The sequence below is a fragment of the Leucoraja erinacea genome, chromosome 5 (assembly GCF_028641065.1).
Source record: "Leucoraja erinacea ecotype New England chromosome 5, Leri_hhj_1, whole genome shotgun sequence".
Lineage (NCBI taxonomy): Eukaryota > Metazoa > Chordata > Chondrichthyes > Rajiformes > Rajidae > Leucoraja > Leucoraja erinaceus.
This window is the reverse complement of record NC_073381.1, coordinates 48,464,119-48,488,401: the sequence shown is the minus strand read 5'-3', so window position 1 is coordinate 48,488,401 and position 24,283 is coordinate 48,464,119. Positions and strand designations below refer to the sequence as shown.

Here is a 24,283-nt window from a genome sequence, read left to right as displayed (position 1 = left end):
CTTCTGGCAGCATGGTCCTGTGCAGAGGCTGCCATTGGCAGGCCAGCACATAGCAGATAAGAGAGTGCTTTATGGGCACTGGGACTCTCTGCAGGAGTGGGGGCAAACAGCAACAGAATGATGTTGAAAGCAGTCAAAGCTTCACAGAGATTGAATGTTTGTGAATTGCATTACAAATTGTCAAAAACATTAAGGTACAATGACAATATTTAAATGACATTTGGACAGATACATGGGTATAAAAGCTTCAGAGGGACATGGGCCAAACATAGACAAGTGAGATTAGCATAGAGAGGTCTTAGTTGGCATGAACGAGTTGGGTTGAAGGGCTTGTGTCTATGCTGTATAACTCTTTGAATCACCATGAAAACAAAGAATTATTAGAAAATAAAAATAATATTAAAATATAAAAATAATAAAATAATTAAAATATTAAACATTCATACACACACTTAAAGCCAACAGGATATATATTTTATTGACATAAGGAACTCCAGATGCTGGTATCTTGAGTAAAATACAAAGTGCTGGAGAAACTCAGCAGATCAGGCAGCATCTGTGGAGGGAATGGACAGACAACGTTTCGGATCGGAGCCCTTCTTCAGATATATATTCTTTTATAAAGCTGATTCTCCGTTCTCTCAGCAGCCACTTCTCCCCATTTGGTCCCAATGGACCTGTGACCTGATGCTAGGTCCGTCAGCGGGCTGGGAAATCTGAGGAAGCTGTGTCGGTCCCACCCAGAGGGAAAGGCAGTCCCGGGGGCTCTGAGCTCCTGCCCAGCAGTGATTAAAAGTGGGCGGCTGCCATGAGATATGCTGGTATCTGAGCACTCTTTGCCCCGTCAATTTGTTAAATAAACTGAACACAATAACGCATAGATGAATAACTGAATTAGTTACTGTGACCAAAGATTCTTAGGAGTTACGTACCTGCCCACATAATCAGAACGGTCACAATAATGATCATTTCTCCCGTCTGTAATGGCATGTTCCTATTCATTTCCTGTACTGTCGGATCATCTGCAGACAAGGAAAAGCAAAACTCCAGTGACAAATATTACAAGCAGGGCTCACCGCTAATGGATTATAACACGCTGACCAATTGAGCATATTGTTGCAAATGAAACACTCAAAGTCTATTGGAGCTAGAAAACAAATGATTGCCTTCTTCATACAATGAAGGAAGCTGGTGGGGGCTCTTTATATTCACCCATCAGTGCACAGGGATGGGGGTTTCAGTGTTTCTAACCAGCTTATTCAGATACATTATGAGGGTCAGTGTTCTCCATCTCTTTCCCCTCTGTTTTCTAAGTTTTCCGAAGCATTGGCTCAACATGTAGGTGTACAGTTTTGACAAACAGCAAGCATTTTCAACTTTAATTTGTTTCCTTTTTATCACTGATATTCCATATTATTTTGTGGATTCAGTGTTCTGCATTTCAGATTTGCAACAATCGACAGTTTTTGTAAATGTATCAATTTAGTGCCAACGCTAAAGACGCAGACACCTTTTGACAACTGTTCAATTCCAAATCTGTCACTTTTTGTGAAACTGAGTAATTCATAGAAATTGTAGGAGTCAGCGTCACCGGCCATGAAGTCATAAAACATTTATCAGCATATTTCAAACGACTTTAATTCTGAATATAACACCTGTCATTTGAGTTTCTTGGATGCTCTGACAAACACTGAACTACAATAATGCAATTCAATATTGTGGAGAGCTGAAGAAGACTATCAAGCTTGTTGAGCCTGCATCATCCAGGCAGTGGAGATAAAACCAACAGGAAAAATAATGAGAGAATCATTTGGGGCTAACCCAGATCCCCAAAGTAATTAGGCAAAGATCCAGAACCACGGAGGTTGATAACACATTTTATGGTGGCTGCCTGGCAACAAAAAGACTAATACTGCCACTGCTCCTTTTGGAACGTTGTCATGTTGCAATGTAGGGATAGTGTGGGAGGTGGGAAACACAAAACACCACTCAAGCATGGACATAGCAAACACAGAATCATACAATAAGGAGGAGGCCATTCAAGTCATCCAAATAGTCAGTTTCCCTATCCTTTCCCCATATCCAGCAATAGCCCTTTGAGTACTTATCCTGTTCACTTTGGATGTTACACTACAGTGGCGCAGTTGTAGAGTTGCTGCCTTACAGCACCAAAGACCTGTCTGTATGAAGTTTGTACATTCTCCTTGTGACTGCATGGGTTTCCCCCCTGTGCTCCAGTTTCCTTCCACATTCCAAAAAAGTGCAGGTTTGCAATTGAATTGGCTTCTGCAAACTGTCCCTAGTGTAGAGGATAGAACAAGTGTTCAGGTGATAGTGGTTGGTGCAGATGAAAGTTAAAAGTTAGTTGTCTTTTAGTTAAAAGACATCTAAAACTATAACAACTTTTGATCCTGAACCCCTATCAAGCAATGGATTTCCAACAACTAGCTGCTCTGTAAAAAATACTTTGTTTCCATTTCCCCTCTATTTCGTTAAGTTTTCACCATTCTTCAGCAAAGAGTAAAAGCTTCCTTCTACTCTCTCTGAGCCCTTCATGATTTTGTACACCTCCAACATATTTAATCTATCTAGCTCCTGGGAGGACCCCAGGTTTTCCTGTCCATCCACGTAATTATAATCTGCCATCACGGGATTCATTCTGTTAAACCTTAACTAGGACTCCTAAGCCTCATATCTTCCTTAAAGTGTGGTGCCCAATATCGGAAGTAACACCCCAGCTCATGTTGAAATGGTGTTCCACACAGATATCAAGGTTTCAAGGTCAGTTAATTGTCACATGTACCAGTTAAGGGCCTGTCCCACGAGCATGCAACTCCAAACGGCAAGCGTGACCTAACGTGGTCGCTTGAGCCATGCGGCCTCGCGGGCCGGTCCCACTTCGATCGCCGGAGCCGTATGGAGTTGTGTGGAGCTGGTCCCGACATCGCGTGGGGCTCCGAAAAACTGACTGTGTTCAAATATTCCGCGCGGCAACGGCCCGCAGCCATCTCGACGCCGTATGCACCGCCTCGACGGGCGTGTGCAGCGTCTTGACGCTGTACGCAGCGTCTTGACGCCCTACGTCACGCACAAACTTCCCACGGACTTCGCTCGAACTTCACGTCACTCACTCGACCTCCGCGCAGCCCCCGCTTCTGGTTTGGTCGCGCTTGCCGCATGCAGGCGCATGCTGGTGGGACCGGCCCTGTACGGGGATCACTCGACCTCCGCGCGGCCCCCGCTTCCGGTTTGGTCGCGCTTGCCGCATGCAGGTCGCATGCTCGTGGGACAGGCCCTTTAAGGTACAGTGAAATTTGAGTTACCATACAGTCATACTAAGTGAAAAGCAACAAGACACACAACCACATAAAAGTTAACATAAACATCCATCACAGTGGATTCCACATTCCTCACTGTGATGGAAGGCAATAAAGTTCAATCTTGTTCCTCTTTGTTCTCCCGCAGTCGGGGCAGTCCAACCATCTGCAGTCGGGGCAATCAAAGCCCCCACAGCCGGTGGTCGATGCCTCAGCGTCGGGGTGATAGAAACCCCCGCATCGGGGCGGTTGAAACTCTCTGCGATAGATTTAGGATAGCTATCGAAATATGTACTCGATATCTTTATATGAGTTAAGTAAAATGCTTTTCATTTTATGCTATCTTCATTTACGTATGTTGATATTTGATATACATGAAACAGTCAATGGAGGCTGGGTATTCTGGTTTAGCACATCTGCTTCAAAGCTTGCTGATGCTTCTCAATTCTTTCCCCATGACTTTCACTGTACCAATAGCTCATGTTCATTGGAGGTTTATGTAATTCAACTAATAAGTTGCTAAACTGCTCTAGAAAATGAGACTTGCTGGATCGCTTAGCAAGGGACATCACTGGGTTACATTCTTAAAGTCGCCATATAGTAACATCATAGGATAAAGTATATAAAATCAGGGAGCTGCTAACCAATAAAAACTGACTCATGTGAATGGCTTTGGTGGGAAACCAATGCATCTTGGAGAAGAACCATAATTCTACAACTCTTTGGGTTTTCTTGAAATACCCCATGCCAGTGTATCCCCATGCCAGTGTATCACGCAGTGTATCACAGTGTATCACGGTGTATCACGGTGTATCACAGTGTATCACAGTGTATCACAGTATCACTGTGTATCGTGTATCGCATGGTATCACAGTGTATCGCACGGTATCACAGGTCTTGGTCAGTTTTGAAGAACAGCAGCTCACACATAATCCCCTGTAATGACTGTCAACACACAGTTTAATTGCCTAGACGTACATATTTCGCAGTGGGTCATCTCATCAACTACTGTAACATACAACATATATTTTCAGTAGGGTTATGGACGCTGATCAGAAACTTATTTTGGTTTTCTGTCCCCATCACAGGGACCGACACTGATTATCGGACATTTGTGGTCTTCCCATCCAATGTCTGTGTGTAAAATCCAGAATCGCATGGCTGCTTCATGAGCCTGGTGTCAGGCTGGCAAATGATACGTCCTGTCCCACAGAGCTGCTTGCGTATACCTCGGCCTCAATATCAGTGGAGACAATTAATAAAGCACTAGACTAAATGGGACCTGGTGGGTCGCTGTCACACGGGAGGCCTGATCCCCCAACGCTACCCGTTCCCCAATGCAATATTCCACCACTCACCCATTCCCCCAATGCAACCCGTCCCCAACGCAATATTGCACCACTCATGCATAGCCCCCAACTGCACAGGCACGGCTAATTTCCCCTCATCCCCCAGCACTCCCTCTCCATCCTCTTCACCCTCCCTCTTCTTTCCTCTCTCCTCCTCACCCCAATCCCTTCCTCACCTCTCCCTCCCTTTCCTTTCCCCTACCACTCCCTCCCTCCATAATTCCTTTCCTCTCCCTACCCACATCCTATCCCTCTACCCCCCACTCTTCACCTCCCCCTATCCCCCCCACAATCCCTCCTGACCCCCCCGCGCTCCTCTCCCTCTATTCCCCCCTCCCTACCTCCCCCACTCCTCCCTTCCTCTCCCTCAAACACCCCACACTCCCTCCACACCTGCCCAGGATCTTGCTTCTCTCCTCCTCCCCTCTCCCAATCCTTCCCTCACCTCTCCTTTCCTCTACCCTCAGTCACTCCCTCCCTCCCTCCATCCATGAAAAGCAGCATCTGCAGTTCCTTCCACCACAGGTCATTCATCGTTAGCTGTGGTTTAGATCCCGTTGACTTGACGATTGAACCAGTTTGCATCGTGTGTGTGTATGTCTCTCAAACTCCGCACAAACTGCTCGGCCACTCTGCAACCCGACTCTCCCTCCCTCTGCCCACTCCGGCTCAGCCACCGCTCAGCCCATCCCCGTCCTGTCCGACTGCCTGCTGCTACCGCCTAGCTCCTCCCCACCCTGCCCGATCGCTCGCTGCTGCCGCTCGGCCCGTCTCCGCCGTGCCCACCCTGCCCACCCGCCTACCCGCCTGTCTGCTCGCTGCCCGCCACCGGGCCACGAGGGGGTGGGGGGGGGGATGGAGTCCATGTTTGTCACGGTGGGCACTACGAGTTTCCATGAGCTGGTGGAGAAGATCTCTTCCGAGGAGGCCGTGAGGGTGAGTTACCGCAATGGCGGCGGCGGCGGAGGAGACGGACCCAGGAGGACGGGTAGACGGGACCACCATTGCCACAGAGGGCGGGTGGGGGAGAGGGGTGAGTGATGAGGGAGAGAGAAACGGGACCAGGACCTCCACTGAACCCACTCCCTGCGGCCGCCGCCAGTGGTGAGGCAGACGATAGACAAGTTGCTATGAGGGGAGAGAGGAGTTTGTGAGGGAGGCGGGAGAGGCCGTGGCAACGAGGGAAGGGGCATTGCCATCCCTGTCGTGGCATTGACTGACAGGAGAAGAGACCAATCTGCGTGGAGCTGACTGAAGGAATCTGCACACAAGTGTTTTTTAAGATTTGTAAACCTCAATAACTTTTACAATATACGACCGATCGGGAACAAAACGTGTTGCACTCGCAGCACAGGAGAACAGTGAGTAACCTGGCAAAAAATAGTAGCGCTATCGCATACCGTTTTTGCGCAAATAGAAAAACCCCGCACACCGAAAGAGCACAAGATCAGAGTTTTAGTTGCAGTTAGATTTCTGGTGAAATTACCAGATTCAAACCACAGATTACTTTTTGTTACTTTTATTCTCACTCTGCAATATCTCCGGTTTCATTTTCTCCTCCACTGATCTATTAATGAGGATATAAAATTAGACTTAGAGCTCCAGATTTCAATTAATCTTCCCAAACTTTTATTTTGATTAACAATTTGTCTCCATGTGGGTTGCGCTTAGTTGACAAAACTGGAATAGCTCTGGAAGCACACAGTAATGGGAAGGATGGGGATTGACTAACTCACAGAAAGCAGAGCCAGATAAATGGCTCATTTTTAGATTGCCAATTAGTAACTAATGGGGTGCCACAGGGATCAGTGCAGAATCAACAATCCCCGGTCTATATCAATTAATTGAATAAAGGCAGTCAAATGTGCTGGCAATGCAAAGAAAGGTGAGTAGGCAAGTTATCAGGAGGACAAAAACGGTCCTGCAAAGGCATTTAGACAGGTTAAATAAATGGGCAAAGAATCAGCAAAAAGATTATAAGGTGGGAGAACATGAGGGCCAATACACTTTGAAAGGAATAATGGAAAAGCTAATAATTATTTACATTTTGTGAGATTAGTAAATGTTATGGTGCAGTGTCATCAGTGTGTCCTAGTGCATGAAACAGGAGGGGTTTGCAAGTACAAGTGATGAAGAAAAGTAAGAGAAAGTACGGAGTGAATACATGGCAGTGCAGAAGTAGTGCTGGTGCCTTTTAGCCCTGTCCCACGGTACAAGTTCATTCCAAGAGCTATCCTGAGTTTTTAAAAAATCAAACTCGTGGTAAGCACGGAGAATGAAAGTAGCGGGTACGTCGGAGCTCGGGGACGTCTCTTAGCGCTAACAGCAGGTACTCGGGAAGATTCACTAATGGCAGGTAAACATGAGAAGACTCGTGAAGATTTTTCAACATGATGAAAAATGTCCACGAGAGCCCTGAATACCGAGGTGTGGCCATTAGCTATATTTAAGAGGGAGTTAGATGTGGCCATTGTGGCTAAGGGGGTCAGAGGGTATGGAGAGAAGGCAGGTACGGGATACTGAGTTGGATGATCAGCCATGATCATATTGAATGGCGGTGCAGGCTCGAAGGGCCGAATGACCTACTCCTGCACCTAATTTCTATGTTTCTATTACAGTAAATCTCCGAGTTCGAATCAGGGCAAACTCGGGAGATCTCTTGGAATGAACTCGTACCATGGGACAGGGGTTTTACAGCACCAGACACCTGGGTTTGATCCCGACTATGGGCGCTGTCTGTATGGAGTTTGTACATTCTCTCTGTAACCTCTATGGGTTTTCTCCAGGAGCTCCAGTTTCCTCCCACACTCCAAAGACATCTAGGTTTGTAGGCTAGTTGGCTTGGTAAAATTGTAAATTGTCCCTAGTGTGTGTAGGATAGTTCTAGTGTGTGGGAATCGCTGGTCAGCATGGACTCGGTAGGCCGGACGACCTGTTTCCGTGCTGTATCTCTAACCTAAATTAAATTACTGTACACAATTTTGGTCTCCATATTAAAGGAAGAATGATCAAAAAACAAACTGATGGTTTGGGTTTGAGCTCACAGCCTGAGTAGGCAGCTGCGTGAACTTCATCATAGCTTAAATCACAGGCTCCGTAGGTCAAACCTCTTCTGCAGCATGATTATTGGTGATAACATGCTTTACATGGACAATTGTGATTCAAAGGTACATGTGACGACTGCGTAAGTTAGGGGTCAACTCCTTCACGCAGGCTAACAAGTCAAGTCAAGTCAAGTTTATTTGTCACATACACATACGAGATGTGCAGTGAAATTAAAGTGGCAATGCTCGCTAACATTGTACACCGTCATCCTGGTGGGTAATTCCAATTTAAGCAGCTGCAGATGTACCAGAGTTTATTTTTCTTTTATTGATTAGGCTCTGACACTTGTCCATCTGTGCCCTCTACAACAACAGTCTGCCTTCAGCCCACATTACCCGGCTGCCAGTTTCTGAACTGGTGATTTTTGAAGTTGGACCCCAACATTTGCTGCAGCTTTCTCCGGGAGCTCTGATGGATCTGGGAGAAGTTGTGATTTGCCAGGGTTAGTGAGAAAAGGGGAAACAATTACAATGAGACATAATGCTGTGTCCCACTAAATTGCCATGTGGAGTGTATAAGGGAGGGAGTTCAACACATGAAGACAAGTGCAGCACCTGGTCTGGGCAGTGCCATGATTCGTGTTCTCAGTCACCCATTAATATGAATGCATTGAAACGAGCAATTGTCCTGACCCATTCCAGCTCTTGCAAATCCATTCTGAGAAGGGTATTTTGCTGCAAGGCTGTGTAATATGTGAGACGTTGCATAGGAATAAAAATAAACGGTGGATACGGGAAAGTTGTTGTGTGAACAGTAACAAATCCTGAGTGCTCACATCATGTTAAAAGAAATGCAATTAAGTTTCCTGGTACGATTAGAGAAAAATAAAAGGTAGTATTGAGGGATGAGTATAGGGCCTGTCCCACGAGCATGCGACTCCATGCGGCAAGCGCGACCTAACGTGGTCGCTTGAGCCGTACGGCCTCGCGGGGCCGGTCCCACCTCAATCGCCGGAGCCCTATGGAGTTGTGCGGAGCTGGTCTCGACATCGCGCGGGGCTCCGAAAAAATGACCGTGTTCAAAAATTCCGCGTGGTAACGGCCTGCCGGCCTGCAGCCGCCTCGATGCCGTACGCACCACCTCGACGGGCGTGTGCAGCGTCTTGACACCGTACGCAGCATCTTGACGCCGTACGTCACGTGCGAACTTCCCGCTGACTTTGCTCGAACTTCACGTCACTCACTCGGCCCCTGCTTCCGGTTTGGTCGCGCTCGCCACATGCAGGCGCATGCTGGTGGGACCGGCCCTGTACGGGGATCACTCAACCTCCGCGCAGCCCCCGCTTCCGGATTAGTCGCGCTTGCCGCATGCAGGTCGCATGCTCGTGGGACAGGCCCTGAAAGCACTGCTGGTGCTGGATGGTCAGTGTTAATAGACGTCATATCTCTGTGGCTCCAATAAGCCACAGAATTAGTTGGCACAGAAATGGGGCCTTTGGCCCAACTCATTGGCCTAACCAAGATGCATATCTATCTATTATCAAGATGCATGGCCAGTATCCACCTATGTACTTGTACAATCTTTTAAATAAATGCTACAATTTTATCTGCCCCTCCTACTTCTTCTGATAGTTGGTTCCATGTAATCATCAGCCTCTGTGAACAAACATGCCCCTCAGATCTCCATTAACTCTTTCCCTCCCACATTAAACTAGTGTCCGCTGGTTTTAGGCAACCCTAACCTGGGGAAAAGACGATGACTTTCTACTCGATCTTTTCTGATATTATAAACTTCTATAAGGTCATTGTGTTTTTTCCCTGCATTGACTCCGGATTCTATGAGTGACTCAGCTTCCATTATCATGAGCAGTCACCTTTCTCCACTGTATCTACACAAGTTGCCTGATACTGGGCAAGCGCACTGCCTTTCTGCTGTTGGTCTTCTCATCAAACACCATTTTAATATCTGGAGGCCCTGTTGGCAATTACATTCTCCTCCGATTCACAAACTTCGCGCAAAAAGCAGACGCCTCTTTGAGGCAAAGCAACTCTCACCTAAAACTCTCCCTTGCCATCCAGAAGTGAGTTGTCTATCCAGAGTACTAAACAGCAGTGGCATGAAAGTATATTATAATGAAGTCTGATGTAATATGAAAATTGCATTCTTATCTTACTATTGGGAATATCCAGATACTCAAAATCAATTAATCTTGCATTTAATAACATTTCAGGACATTTAAAATTCTGGGAGCTACCTTTACTCCATGAAACTGTTTAAAAAATAGTACTAGGTGATAATGGTTCAATAATTCCTTTATTATCTCATGTACCTAGGTAGAGTGAAATTATTTTATTGCAGACAGATCAGTAAAATTATTGCTGTAAATTCGAGATGCAAAGTCTGAGGTGTTCAACTGCAAGAATAGGATAAGGGGGAAATCGTTTAGGACCGAGATGAGAAAAACATTTTTTATACAGAGAGTGGTGAATCTCTGGAATTTTACTTCGGAGTCACGTGAGTGACTTCGTGAAGAACCCCGCTTCCACGCATGCGTGTCATATCGCTACACGCATTGCAACGAGTCACACAGGGGGGAACGGCGTTCCCCAAGCGGGAGAATTTGAAAGTCGGGAACAGCAGGTAAGAGACTCTGCGTTCCTTTTTTACTACTTACTTTTAGGTGGCTGCGGAAAGCCGGCGGGGAGACCCGTGGAGGGCGAGCAGCCAGCAGCAGCAACAGCACGAGTTTCCCTGGAGGGGAACAACCTGAGCCCGACTTTGCTCCCGCACCGGCAAAATTCACCTCTCGGCCGGGCGGGAAGCAAAGTAAAAAAGGTCCCTATGCCAGTCTCAAACGAGACTGGCTTGGGAGCAGTCGGTAGCAGCCAGCGCAGGGGCTGCGGGACAGACAGCTCGGACCAGCGAGGGGCTCGGAACACTCAGCGAGTGCAGCGGCACTGATGGAGTCGGAACGGGACGTTCGGGCTGAAAACCTTCTTCAAAAGGTAAGGCCCAGGGTCCAGGGGATCCATAGGTACAGCCGGGGTTACCGGCTGCGGAACTGCCGCGAAGGACCAGGCCCGTGAACACCGGGGTCGGTCCAAGCGGCTCGAACCCGACACAGGGAACGACGGTCACCGGCGGGAGAAGGAAAGTCGGGAACAGCAGGTAAGAGACCCTGCGTTTCCTTCAACTTACCTTCTAGGTGCAGACATGGACCAGGTCCATGTAAGGCCGGCGGGAGAACCACGGAGGAGCGGCAGCGGCAGCGGCAGCAGCAGTGGGAGCCGGCAGCTGCAGCAGCACTAACAGCTGCAGCAGCACTGACAGCTGCAGGAGCACAGACAGCGGCAGCAGCACAGGCAGCGGCAGCAGCACAGGCAGCAGCAGTGGCAGCTGGCACTTCGTGAGGAGCTGGCAACGGCAGGAGCAGCATGGGCACATCGATTCCCGGAGAGGGAAAAACACCTGTGCCCAACTTCGCTCCAGCATGGTGAGAAAGTTCATTTCTCGACAGCAAAGGACTTCGCAGTTGACTGGCTGCAATCTACTACAAGGGACCAGTATGTGAGTACCAGGGTCAGTCCCATCGGGGTTTTAGTTACAATAATCGCTTCTTGGCTTTTTGGCTAAGATCAAGTGTAGTATCTGTTCTTATCAGTTTAATATCTGATACACCCCTTATCTACGGACCATATATATTAAATAAAAACTATAGTAGCTGTTATCATCAGTTTTAATGTCTTATATGTCCCTTAGCTAAGGACCATATAAGTAGGAGTGCCCAGAATTGAGGGCATTAGAGTGGGGTTGGCCGGCTGCAACGACCACTAGGGACCAGTACCGTCAGTACGGGGGTCGGTCCCAGGGGTCTAAGATAAAGGAGCAGCCAGGAGCGCTGAGAGCGTTGGAGCCGGGTTAAAGGAATAGATGGAAGCAGCTGTGCCAGTTATCCCCCTCACCGGCCATATCCACTTCACGGAAGGAAGGACAAAACTGGAGAAGGAGGACCATGGAACAGCGGGCAGCCAGCAGCAGCCAGCGGCACTTGGATCAACCGTAGTGGGATCAGCTGTGCCCGATGTCGGCCCCGCACCGGCCAGATCCATGTGACCGAGCGGTAGGCTAGACACAAATTAAACAAGGTAGTGGACTCAGAAGGGTCCGACTTTGCATAAAACCGCCGGCAACCAGCGCCCGAGAGGGCTGGAGCGGGAAGAAGCGGTGTATGGAGCCTTGCTCCAACGTGATAAAACCACAGCAGTACCTCTTTGAGGGCTGCACAATGCTTCTACCCCATCAGAGGGGAGCACTGTGGGTCAGTTCTGGGTTGACTTGCAAGAGGGGTCCGCAGAACAAAAGACAAGTGGGCAGCAGTTAAGCCCACATGGGTACCCCGTGCGGGACCCTAGAGATCTCTAACTCTATAAAAAAGAGTAGGCAGGACCCTGATGGGCCAGAGCCTGGTAATACAGCGTCCCATGATCCTAACACAGCAGGGACTCTGCTGGACATGGTGGCTGATTACTTTAGCCAAGTCAAACATGGGTAGACTTGGATCCAGGATGGCAATAGTATTACTATATGTCTGGCCACAAACGTCAACAGGGAAAAAAAAAAAAAAAAAAAAAAAAAAAATTTACAAACACTGGCCAGACATCTGCCACCTGGCAACGGTGAGGCATTACAGGTGCCCAGTGTAAACCAATGCATTTGGCAGCATATGGACGAACATCAGGAACCAGGACCTCAAGATCCAGAGAACCTTCAAGGGATTGACGGAAGGCATCATAGCATACACCCGCACCCTGGACTAAACGTAGGTAACCAAAGACCATCAAGACGCACTAGATCTGTTTAATAATATGCAATATGACCTGAACTACAAGTGGAAGGCGGCCATTCAGCCAGCACTAGGACCCCAAAAATGCTACCATTTGCAAACAAAGAACCGTGTGTGGACTAAGCCAAGACACTGGGGCTCATTAAGGCCAGCGCAAGGGCCTATTTTGGAGCATGATACCAGCCACAGGCAAGGCCATAAAAAATGTGGCTCATACCAGTAGCAGTGTCAGAAATCAATATAACCTGCAGGATCCGTTTTAGGGTATGGCCAGGGCGGCCACCCTGGAAGATGCGGAAGCCTAAACCTCCCACACAACCCCGAACAAGAAATATTAAACCAGAACCTTATTTTCTTCTGTTAAAATAGGGACCTACGAGGGTAAGGGAGGTTGCAACACTACAGTTATGTATGGTATATAATCACTACAGATTCATATAATCTCAGCAGTATTCAGGGTTCTGATAGGGGTTTTTTCTCATCCCAATAACCACAGTACATCTTACACCAGAAGGGCATTTTGTCCTTACATAAACCAAACAATCTAAAACCCACATGGTGCTACAAGATTTGTACACGAAAGATTGGATTGAACATATTTATTAAAATAAAATAGAGTAGGGTTGCAGGATTATCATTGATTTAACCCTAAACACATTTGTTCTAGATATTCATTTTAAGATGGATGCTCTTATTATTGATAAAGACTTGGTGTCAGTTACGGGTTTCTATATGGCAGGCATTGACTCAATAGAGGAACTTTGGCAATATAGAGCTTACAAAAGGGGCAATCATTAGCCCAAATATTATGAACTAAAATTCGTAACCCAGCTTGGCATTGTTATGTAAATAAGACATAGGGTGACGTTGTCCCCCGTTCGGACCCATCAATGGGTTACTAGGGTAAATTCAACCACTCTCAGCATCTGGAATTTTCAGAATACCCGAATGACCTTCTCAATCATGGTGTTTCAGTCTTACAGGGGATGGTGTTAGAACCATGTTCCCTATGAACATTGCCAAAAAAAAAAAAAAAAAAAAAAAAAAAAAAAATTGTTGATTTACCCAGTGACTGGAGAATCCATGCCAAAAAACTATGGATTTATTGATTTGTAGGGTCTAACAGACCCACTACACTGTCAGACAGGAGGATGAATCTCATCTCATCTGCACTAAGACTGTCAACACGGAAGCAGTACCTTGGACACATCAAGAAATGGGGCATATACTGCTTGGACAACAATCTCGACCAAAAGGCCAAAAACATTCTGGCCGTATTGGGATTTTTAACAAGCCTCCATTAGGATAATCGATGGAGCTACAGTGCCATTAATAGTGCCACAAGTGCACTCTCCAATTACCTATCACAAGGATCGGAACGGCACGCGGTGGGAGCGCACCCCTGGTAAGCAAACCAGGTACTCCGAAATCTGGGACGTGGGTGTCGTTTTCTCAACATGCTGAGGAGCTTGTAGCTCATAACAGCGTTGTCACCTCAGTAACAGACCAGGAAGATGGTTATGCTCATGGTGTTATTTACCGCACAACAAGTCCAGCCATTAAGCAAACAGAGCCTGGACTCCCTGATCATCTCACCGAGAAACTGGTGTTGTCATACAGGATTTAATAAAAGAAAACAGATCGGGTTCCTCGGGTCTAGGGTTTGATTTTATGGTACACCCATATGGCAAACGACTGTGTATAACAAGACACATCTAACAATACATAGCATATACTCGGAACATTCGAGGTCAGAGTATGGAGTTGTTTATCTCTTACAAGAAACTGCATGATAGGGTCACGACTCAAACTATATCAAGGTGGCTCAAAATGGCAGGAATAAACACTGATGTTCCAACTCTCATTCCACCAGGACTGCAGCAACATCCGCAGCAATATTGTACAGGTACCCACAGACCAAATCCTCAGAATGGCAGGAGGGTCATTTTAAAAAAGGGTTTTTCCACAGGTTGTATAATAAACCAGTTTATTTGGAGCCATCATTGTATTAACAAAACATTTTAGGTTCAACAAAATAATTTGCCCGATAGGTTACAGGGTTATGATTCTCAAATTTTTAAAAAAGTGTTATATTTTTTTTTTCGTTATACCACACAACTCTTTGTATAATTGTGTTTTAAAACTACTAATGATGCTCTCTCCCAATACCCAAGGCAGTTGTGAAGCATGGACTCGTTCCACGGCATGAGGTCACAGAGCTTTGAAATCTTCACGAAGTCACTCACGTGACTCCTCCGAAGTAAAATAGTAAGATTAAACGAGAACTTACCAGTTTGAAGTTTGATCTGTATTTTATGAGGAGTTACGATGAGGGATTTCGTGCCCTCCGCTCCCACCCTCGTATGATCATATCAAAAACTGGTATCTCTTTGATAATCTTACTATGTTAGATCATTATAGGTTCCTGTGACCTCACACCGCTGCTTTGAAGTATGACACGCATGCGTGGAAGCGGGGTTCTTCACGAAATCCCTCATCGTAACTCCTCATAAAATACAGATCAAACTTCAAACTGGTAAGTTCTCGTTTAATCTTACTATTCTCTGCCACAGAAGGTAGTTGAGGCCAGTTCATTGGCTATATTTAAGAGGTAGTTAGATGTGGCCCTTGTGGCTAAGGGGATCAGGGGGTATGGAGAGAAGGCAGGTACAGGATACTGAATTGGATGATCAGCCGTGATCATATTGAATGGCGGTGCAGGCTCGAAGGGCCGAATGGCCTACTCCTGCACCTATTTTCTATGTTTCTATGTGTCTATGTTTCTAAGAAGAGAAAAGTCTAATTTCTTATGTGAATTTAAGAACATGAGAACTGGCTAATGGAAAATCCTGATTATATACCCATGAGATCAATGGTAAGTAATAGTATATATTGTGAGACTCAACTTAAACAATGAGCTAGAGAGTGTGCAGTGGGAAGCCTCAGTTGGAGCAGTTTCTTGGACAGAATCCAGTATTGTGATTGATCTATAAACAATTGTTTTTCAGTATGTGAATGTTGCTTAGTTCATTTTGAAGTCTGTCACAGATAAAGCTTTGATACATACAGCTGTGTCTGATCTGACAAGCCTGAGCCCAAATTATTTCGAGTGATTGTAACTAGTATTTGCCAAATGTCCTCATGCCAAAACAGTGGGAAGCAACTCATTTTCTTGCCTAGAGCTGCTAAAGTCAGTTTGCAGAATGCTCTCTTGTACAATTGAGAACGTATTTTCTTTTCTAATTGTTTCAAAATTGAGTTTATTTCAGAGAAAGATTGTGGATATATACAGTACTGAAATCAACGATTTCCTGGTCTGAAATCCATCCAGATAACATCCCATTTCTCCACACACTTGTCGTGCAATTATCTGTGCAATTCCTATAAATGTAAGGATTTTTTGGACAACAGTTCGGCACAGACATTGTGGGGCAAAGCGTTTGTTCCTGCGCTCTACTGTTCCATATTCTAACAGTTTTTGCACATGTTGACAAAACCTCTCATGCTGGGCATGATTCCATTGGGAATCTCATCATGTATGTATATATATTTCTAATAAGGTTTCTGCACCTACCTACCGAAAATAATTTTTGTCAAAACCACAAATGGTATCCATGCATGAATGTAATAAAGCCAAGTTTTCCCTCAATATTTTTCTTGATTTGTCTGAAGACCATGACAATTTTGACAATATGATTCTCTTTTATCACCTCTTCTTCCGGCCAGGTCGGTGATGCTGGAATTGCCTGATTGTATTCATATCAGAATAACATCTGCAATGTCTTCCCTTCCCACTCTCAGACAATTACTGCTGGTGTCCCTCTATTCTTGGTCCTCTCATATTATGCATCATAGAAACATAGAAAATAGGTGCAGGAGTAGGCCATTCGACCCTTCGAGCCAGCATCGCCATTCAATATGATCATGGATGATCATCCAAAATCAGTATCCCATTCCGGCTTTTTCCCCATATCCCTTGATTCCCTTAGCCCTAAGAGCTAAAGCTAACTCTCTCTTGAAAACATCATCATCCACAATCACACTGACACTTTTCCCTTAAGAGCAAGGATTTACCTTTGCACCACTTTTGGAAGGTTAGGTGAAAGGTTAAGATTCTCATGTTTATTTTCAAATGCCTTTTCTCTGATTGTAATCTCCTCCTGTCGCATAACCTTGCAAGATATTTTTACCCCTCCAATATAATTTCTTGAGCACCCCAAAAGTAATTGCTCCGTCATTGATGGTCAGTTTTCCATTGTCAGAGCATTGAATTCCTTTGCCTTGTTATATCTCTTTTCACCTTGAAGGAGCTCTTTCAAATCTCCCTCTTCATCCAAGCATTTGGCTATTTGCTCCAGCATTCCCACGAGCATCTGGGTAGTATCATTTGTTTGACAATGTATCTGTGATTTTGGAATTAATTTACTGCATCAGAAATGTTATAAATGAGGAACTTTTGTAACTTTGATCCCAATCCCTTGTACCATGCTGATATTTGTAGCTGTTTGCATTGAAATACACGTGTTTCTGCGATTGAATAGCCTTGTTTATGCCTGGAATCAAAAACGATTTCTGTGCTGGAGGATCATCATTACCCTGCTTTAAATGTAGTCTGACTGTTCACCAATTGATTATAACACACATAGTGTATATATAACAACTGAACCACAAAACAACTTAATATTAAATATTTTTCTTATTAGATTTTGATCCTTGGCACAATAAGAAATAGTGCATGGCCTCATTGTGGAATGGCATCCTTGATATTTTTGTTTGTCAGATTAGGAGGTAATAGGTTATCTGGGATAATAATAGGTCCAGCCAATTCCTTACCTCTTTAGATATTCATTTCAAAGAGAGAGGCCATTCTTACTGATTTGTCCACTCCATTCAATGTGTTCATTACATTCATGAGAATGTGGTTATTCTCATGAAGCATTTATATTCGCAAACCATCACTTTTCTTTAAACAACAGTGAGCTTCTGTTTATACAGCAAATAATCAGCCTAGTTGTTTAATATCTCTATTACTTTCAATCTTCATTAGCCAGATTTATCCCATAAATATGTCAATGCAACTCCCCAATCAATCACCTTCTTTGGCACTCTGTTACACCATTCCATGTGTAGGAAGGAACTGCAGATGCGAGTTTGTACCGAAGATAGACACAAAATGCTGGAGTAACTCAGCAGGACATGTAACTCAACGTCACCCATTCCTTCCCTGCAGAGATGCTGCCTGTCCTGCTGAGTTACTCCAGTATTTTATGTCCATCCACCATTCCATGAGGTGGGGAAGTATACTGCAACATTGCTTGATGCTTGTGCTAACTTGCAAAGTCCAATTTAAACAGCCAAATTACTTCAATCCATTCACTGCAAAGAAAATGCTTTACAGAATTTGCGGTAATGACTGTAATTACTTCATAAAGCAAGGGTTTCTCCCTTGGATTCCAGGTTAAATGTCAATTTAGGATTTTGATCTAGGCTCATTGCCATTGTAATGTGCTTTATAATTTAAAGTGAATATACAAGATTAAATTGACCACACACCCTATCCTTGCATCTACAGTAGTACCAGCCCCAAGGGAAATTGTATCTTCCATTTAGAATATTAGCAAAAGGATACTTTAGATCTTCAGAGAACAAAATATTATTTGAAGCAAAGCCTCCAGGTATGAATTTGATTGCAGTTCTTCCATATTTGATGAAAGGCTTGCATCTTTATTAAACCCTGTTCTCTGACTTAATTTAACTTGTTTGATACTTCTCGTTATATTGAGTTCAGTAATATATGACTCCAAATGTAGTTGCAATGACAACACAAATTATCCCTATGTTATTTTAGAGATAGGAAACCCAAGTTAACTACAAACATTTTTCACTTATACATGCGTGTATCACTATTCCACTAATCATAGAGTCATTGAGTCATACAGTGTGGAAACGGGTCCTTCGGCCCATAACTTGCCCACACCAATCAGCATGTCTCATCTACACTCGTCCCACTTGCCTGCGAATTGTGAAAGCAATTTGTGGGATTTGAAATAAGAATGCTTTTATAATACATTGATATAAAGGTATAATTATGAACTAAACTAAATTCTGCAAAGTGAAAGGCAATCCATGAATGCCCTTGATTGAAGGCTGAGCAATTCTAACAATGGAGCATTTTACCAGAATTTGCATCGATAGTCTTCATTGATAAATGTCAATCTAAATTAGCAGGGGAACCTTGGTTAAAAGAAATTGTGTGTCTTCTCTAATGTGTAGAGAGCACATCAGCTATACAGACCGTTAGGATCAAAGGCGTAGGAAGGAACTGCAGATGTTGTTTTAAACCGAAGTTAGACACAAAATGCTTGAGTAACTCAGGGGGGTCAGACAGTCACTCTGGAGAAAAGGAATAGGGTCAAGATTGAAGCAGGGTCTCGACCTGAAACATCACCTATTCCTTTTCTCCAGAGATGCTGCCTGACCCGCTTAGTTACTCCAGCTTTTTGTCTATCTTTCCAATAAATAGCTGATGGTTTCCTTTGCTTTCATCCATTCAAGATGAAAGGCTTTGCCTCTGTGTGTTCTATTCAATGATTTCACATAAGGTTGGTGAAATATGGTCAGTTAGGGATTGTGAGGCAACTTTAATCAGGAGTTGCAGACAGGCGAGACTGCAGATGAAGCAAGTATCTTGAGCTAAAAACAACCTGCCTGTGGAATGCATCTGTGGAGGGAAATGGTCTGAAAAAGGGTCCTGACCCAAAATGTCATCTTGTAGTGGCCTGGTCAAGGTCAGGAAAAGACCGGACGCCAGGCGGATTCAAAAGAAGCTTTTTAATTCCAACAGTCCAAGAACACACACCGACACTCTTATCTCTACCCCTCGGGAGTCGACCGGCAAACCCCGTGGCAGACCAACGCCCCTGTCCGTCAATCGGCGAGGGGGATGATCCAAGGAGTGGCCTATCCCCCAGGGACCGCCACAATCTGTCCATTTCCCTCCACTGATGCTGACCAACCCATTGAGTTCCTCCAGCAGTTTTAATTTTTGTGCCTATCTTCCATGAGGATCAAAGGTTTGATATCACGTCATCACAAAGTTAGCTGATTTCAGCCATGAATGCCGTAAAGCAATTAAAGATTTAAGGTGAATGGGAAAAGATTTAATAGAAATCTGAGGGGTAACTTTTTCACACAATGGGTGGTGGGTGTATGTATCAACTTGCCAGAGGAGGTAGTTGTGCCTGGGACTATTCTAACATTTACGAAGCAGTTGGACAGGTACATGGATAGGACAGGTTTTGAGGGATATGGACCAAGCACAGGCAGGTGAAACTAGTGTAGCTGGGAGATGTTGGCCGATGTGTACAAATTGGGCCAAGGGGCCTGTTTCCACACGGTATCACTCTATGACTCTAAAAAGAGATGCATTTATATAGTACTCTTCGTATCTCTTTCAATTCATCCCAAAGCACTTGATAGCCAAATAAATCCAAGAGAAATGTAGTCACTATAAGGTCCCACAAATATCAACCTGATACCAGGCAAATCATTTATTTTTGTTACACTGATTGAGTGATAGCTATTCAGTTGGAAAGCACAGTTGTTCTCCTTTAAAATAGAGGCAGGGGATCTATTCTATCCACATTAAAGTGTCTGGATACATCTTTGAAAGTCTGCGACTGACGCTGTAGTATTCCTGCAATCCGGCACTAAAGCGACAGCCTAGGATTTTGTACTCGTGTTTCTGAGCTGGGACTTGAAGCATGAAGGATACTGGGTGTCCTGATCGTGCCATATGATATGATGGATATGGAGGGATGTGGATTAGGGTGCAGGTGGGCACGGGTTGATCTAGGCATCATGTTCGGCACAGATGTTGTGGTCCGTAGGGCCTGGTCCTGTGCTGTACTGCTCTATGCTCAGAAATTTCCCATTGAGGATACCCTATTGCTGGTATAGGCAGCTGGGATCAAGTAAATCCCTTGAGAGGCATAAGCGATGTTGCAGTACACTTCAGAACAAAAGTAGAAGGGCAAAAAGAAGATATGGGATAGCTTATCCGAGCTAGCCTCATTCGCGTGTGTCTGTCCCATATACCTCAATCTTTTATATTCATGTACATAAATAAATTCACTGATTCAATTCAATGATTCAGTGAGCATTTATTGTCACATGTACCTAGGTACAGTGAAATGCTTTGCTTTGCATACAACCCAGTTGAATTGTACAGCAGACCTCACCTAGGCAGTACACACGAGTTGCCACATGTCTGGCACTGAACAAAGTTACAAAAGTTCACTGATATGAGTTGAGCAGTGAACAGAAGTGGGTTGCAGCTGCCAGGAAATTTTGGGTCCATAAAGTGGAACTGCAGGCTTCATAATTCTTGGGTTAGATGCAGCTCCTACTTCTTACTGATGGCTGCTGGACATACATATAAAGGTCAATCTATTAAATAGGCTCAGGACTGGCTGTGGCTCCCATGACTCCTGCAGATGCTCCTTGATCAAAGTTACGGGTGAAAATGGATGCCTATTTCCAGAGAGGGCAGGTTAGCTGCATGAGTAGAGACTGATGGGGCCAGGCCTGTATTCTCTAAACTTTGAAAGAATGATGGGAAATCTCATTGAAACTACAGAATTCTTTCAGGGAAGATGTTTCCTGCGGTTGAGGAATCTAGAACCAGGGATCATCCTGAAAATAAATTTCCTCTCACAGAGATGATTCCTCAGTTAGCTACACTTTCTGGATGTCTGTGGATACTCGGTCATTCCCCTCCTGCACTACCTGCACTTGGCGGTGGGTGTCGGAAGTCGGACGCGCTACCAAGAACAAAGGAGGACCTGACGTGGGGAGTGGGCGGCAAGAACTAAGGGGATCACAAATTGAATACTTTGAGTTAAAATGCAATGCTTTGTAGTTTTGTCAGTGCCCTTTGTGGCAACTCTTTAGCCTCCCGGCGGCCGCTGCAGCAGACGCCTCCCGTCGGGTCGTGGAGAACCTGAGGCCGGTGCCTTGCGGGTCGGAGCACGTGGTCGACGTGGAGCCCATAGGTCAGGGCCCGCTGCAGATGAAGACTGGTTCGACAGAACCCACAGCTGGGGCCTGGGTCAGCGTCATGGAGGCATCTGGAGAGGACTCGGCAGCGTTAGTGAAAAGGTTGGTCCCTCTCCTCGTCCGGCCATCTTTGTGTCCCGTAGGTGCCTCCTGCAACTGACGTTGAAGATGCTGGAGGCATTACCACGGTTCACCCTCCCATCGGCCCTTGCTCCACGAGTCCGACGACCACAGCTCCCTCCCGGTCCTGCCGTCCGGTGGGTCCAGCCTCTGGATAGGGCGGCGCCAACCGCTGAACCTTCGGATCTTCTGGCCTGGCATCGCAGCCTTGGCACGTCACCATCTCCACTGGTCCCATGTTCTGGTTTCCTCTATCAGCATTCTAACTAGTCAGGTTGTCAATTATTTCAGTTGCTAGGGTGGAGGGAAGGGGTTGGATAGCGGGGGCTAGCAGTTGTACAACTTGTTATCCAGGCACTATCATTCTGTTGAGAGGGACTTTGTGCTGCTGAACCTGCAGGACTTTTCTCCTAAACTGATGCTCTCCCACTATCTCAATGTCTCCTTCCTGGCCATCTGTCTTAACCAGGATCCAAAGAAGGGTCAATTTAGATTATTCTATTTCACATGTCTATTGCCTACATGATTCAAACAATCCTTTTCCAACCTCTCAGGTGACCTGTGGCCTTCTGCAGTTGCTGGTGAGGTAAATGCCTTGTACAATAAGCTTTGTACAATCTGGATTAATCATTCCCTAAAAGGGGTACATTTTGACCTAAAGTGTTGACTCTTTCTCAATAGTTCTGAATTATCACATGTACTGAGGTATAGTAAAATTCTCTCTTTTTGCATACAGTTCAGCAAAATATTACTATACATAAGCACAATCCGAGATTTACAAAGTGTACAGAATTAGTCCACTGAGACGGTTTATATGAGTTGTCAGGTTTTTATTTGGCACAATTTTCAAAGACCAAGTTGCTTGAAGTGCAGCTGGCCATAAAGGCCCGTTGTCCCGGTGATGTTGCAGGGCCAGCTCGGGGTCTCTCTGCACATATACTGCCTGCTGATGGGTATTTCCAGCATTTTCTGTCTTTATTTCAGTTTTCCACTATCTGCATTTGTTTCCTTTGCTTGTTGCTGTGTGGGATAAGTTACACAAGGGGAATTGATATGACAGAGAGGAGACTCATTGTGTCAAATGAGTACTGTGTTGTCCTTGGAGACATGTGACTTTGTCCTTGACACTGTTTGCTTTCCCTGACAATGCCACTGGATTAAATTATACAGAGCCTTATATTAACATTCTGTACACTTCACCAACAATAGCACAATGACTCAGGAGGGAAAAGGTTATTTTTATTTATAGTTATTAATTACATCAACAAAACACTTTGTAATTTGTTCCTTACAGTATAATGTTGCCCATCATTTAGATTTCCCCTCTTGCCCATTGAAAAAGAGGCTACTCGACGTGGTTAATAGTTCCAACACGTCCATTATAGAAAAAGTTCTCCATTAGCTCGATAATTATATTTGTAAACTCAAGCGAGAGTGGATTCTTAATATTTGTGACATTATGTCATATACTACAGAAACCAGTGTTATGAAAAGAGACTGTGTACACTCTGCAGGTTAAATTGTACAGCCCCAGAAAATGGGCATAGAGACAGCGATCAATCTTTTCCTGCTGTTTCTGATCCAATAACTGGGGAAAGCTCGTTCTCTGCTAATTAATGCGAGTTCAGCGGGTAACGACACCAATTGTGCTGCTGTGTAGTAGCACATTGCAGCAGAGAACCTAGGTTGTGAAAGCCATCTTGCAATAAGCGCTCACTGGCACTACCTAACAGTACCCCTTAAAGAGAAGTGTGTTGCAGCTGGAGCAGGCAATGGGCTTTACAAAGTCAGTGTGAAACATGCTTTGGCCTGGAAAAGATTTAATAATGTCACAGCATGGGAGAGAATAGTTCAGTTTAGATACAGCACGGAAACAAACCCTTCAGCCCAGTGGTGATGATGACCAGCAATCACCCATACACTAACACTCTCCCACATACAAGGGACAATTTACAATTTACAGAAGCCAATTAACCTACAAACCTATACATGTTTGGAATGTGGGAGGTAACCGGAGCACCCAGAGAAAACCCAAGCGGTCAGAGGGCGAACATACAAATTCCATACAGACAGTCCCATGGTCAGGATTGAACCCAGGTCTCTGGCGCTGTAAGGCAGCAACCCTGTCACTGTAGCTTGCAACCCGTACGGTGGTATCGCTAACATTGCCATGTTAATCCATTTGTACTTGTTGCATTGGCGACTTTCATGCCAGTATGGTCACTAGCCGACCAGCTTATTTTCACCTCTGCCCAGCTGTCATCAAGAATGCAATATCACGTGACTGCATGTTATCTCAGCTGTTCACTGATTCATGCAGCACAAGATTACTAGGGTTTCTAAGGTGCTGTCTTAGAGGAGATGGGGGGGGGGGGGGGTGGGTATGAGGGTGCTTGATCCACAAAACAGTTCACTCTGAGGTTGTAAGCATGACCACACTGTTGGTGCACTTGAAATGGCATCTCTGCTGGCCAGCTGCTTGAGGTTGTTCTTCAAGGCCATCTGTCCCTATCAGCGGCCTACCATCCGCCAAGCTACAGGAGTACCAGGGC

At 45.2% G+C, this 24,283-nt stretch overlaps 1 protein-coding gene and 1 pseudogene across 1 annotated transcript in view; one reads left to right on the top strand and one right to left on the bottom strand.

Annotated features, from left to right (window-relative positions):
- Positions 1 to 24,283, bottom strand: part of fndc4a (fibronectin type III domain containing 4a) — a 190,959-nt gene that overhangs the window by 41,030 nt on the left and 125,646 nt on the right. Inside the window, exon 4 of the mRNA XM_055635539.1 lies at positions 933 to 1,022. Coding sequence (XP_055491514.1) covers positions 933 to 1,022 — 90 coding nt within the window. The remainder of the gene's footprint in view (positions 1 to 932; positions 1,023 to 24,283) is intronic.
- LOC129697732 (U2 spliceosomal RNA) lies at positions 11,321 to 11,428 on the top strand (annotated as a pseudogene).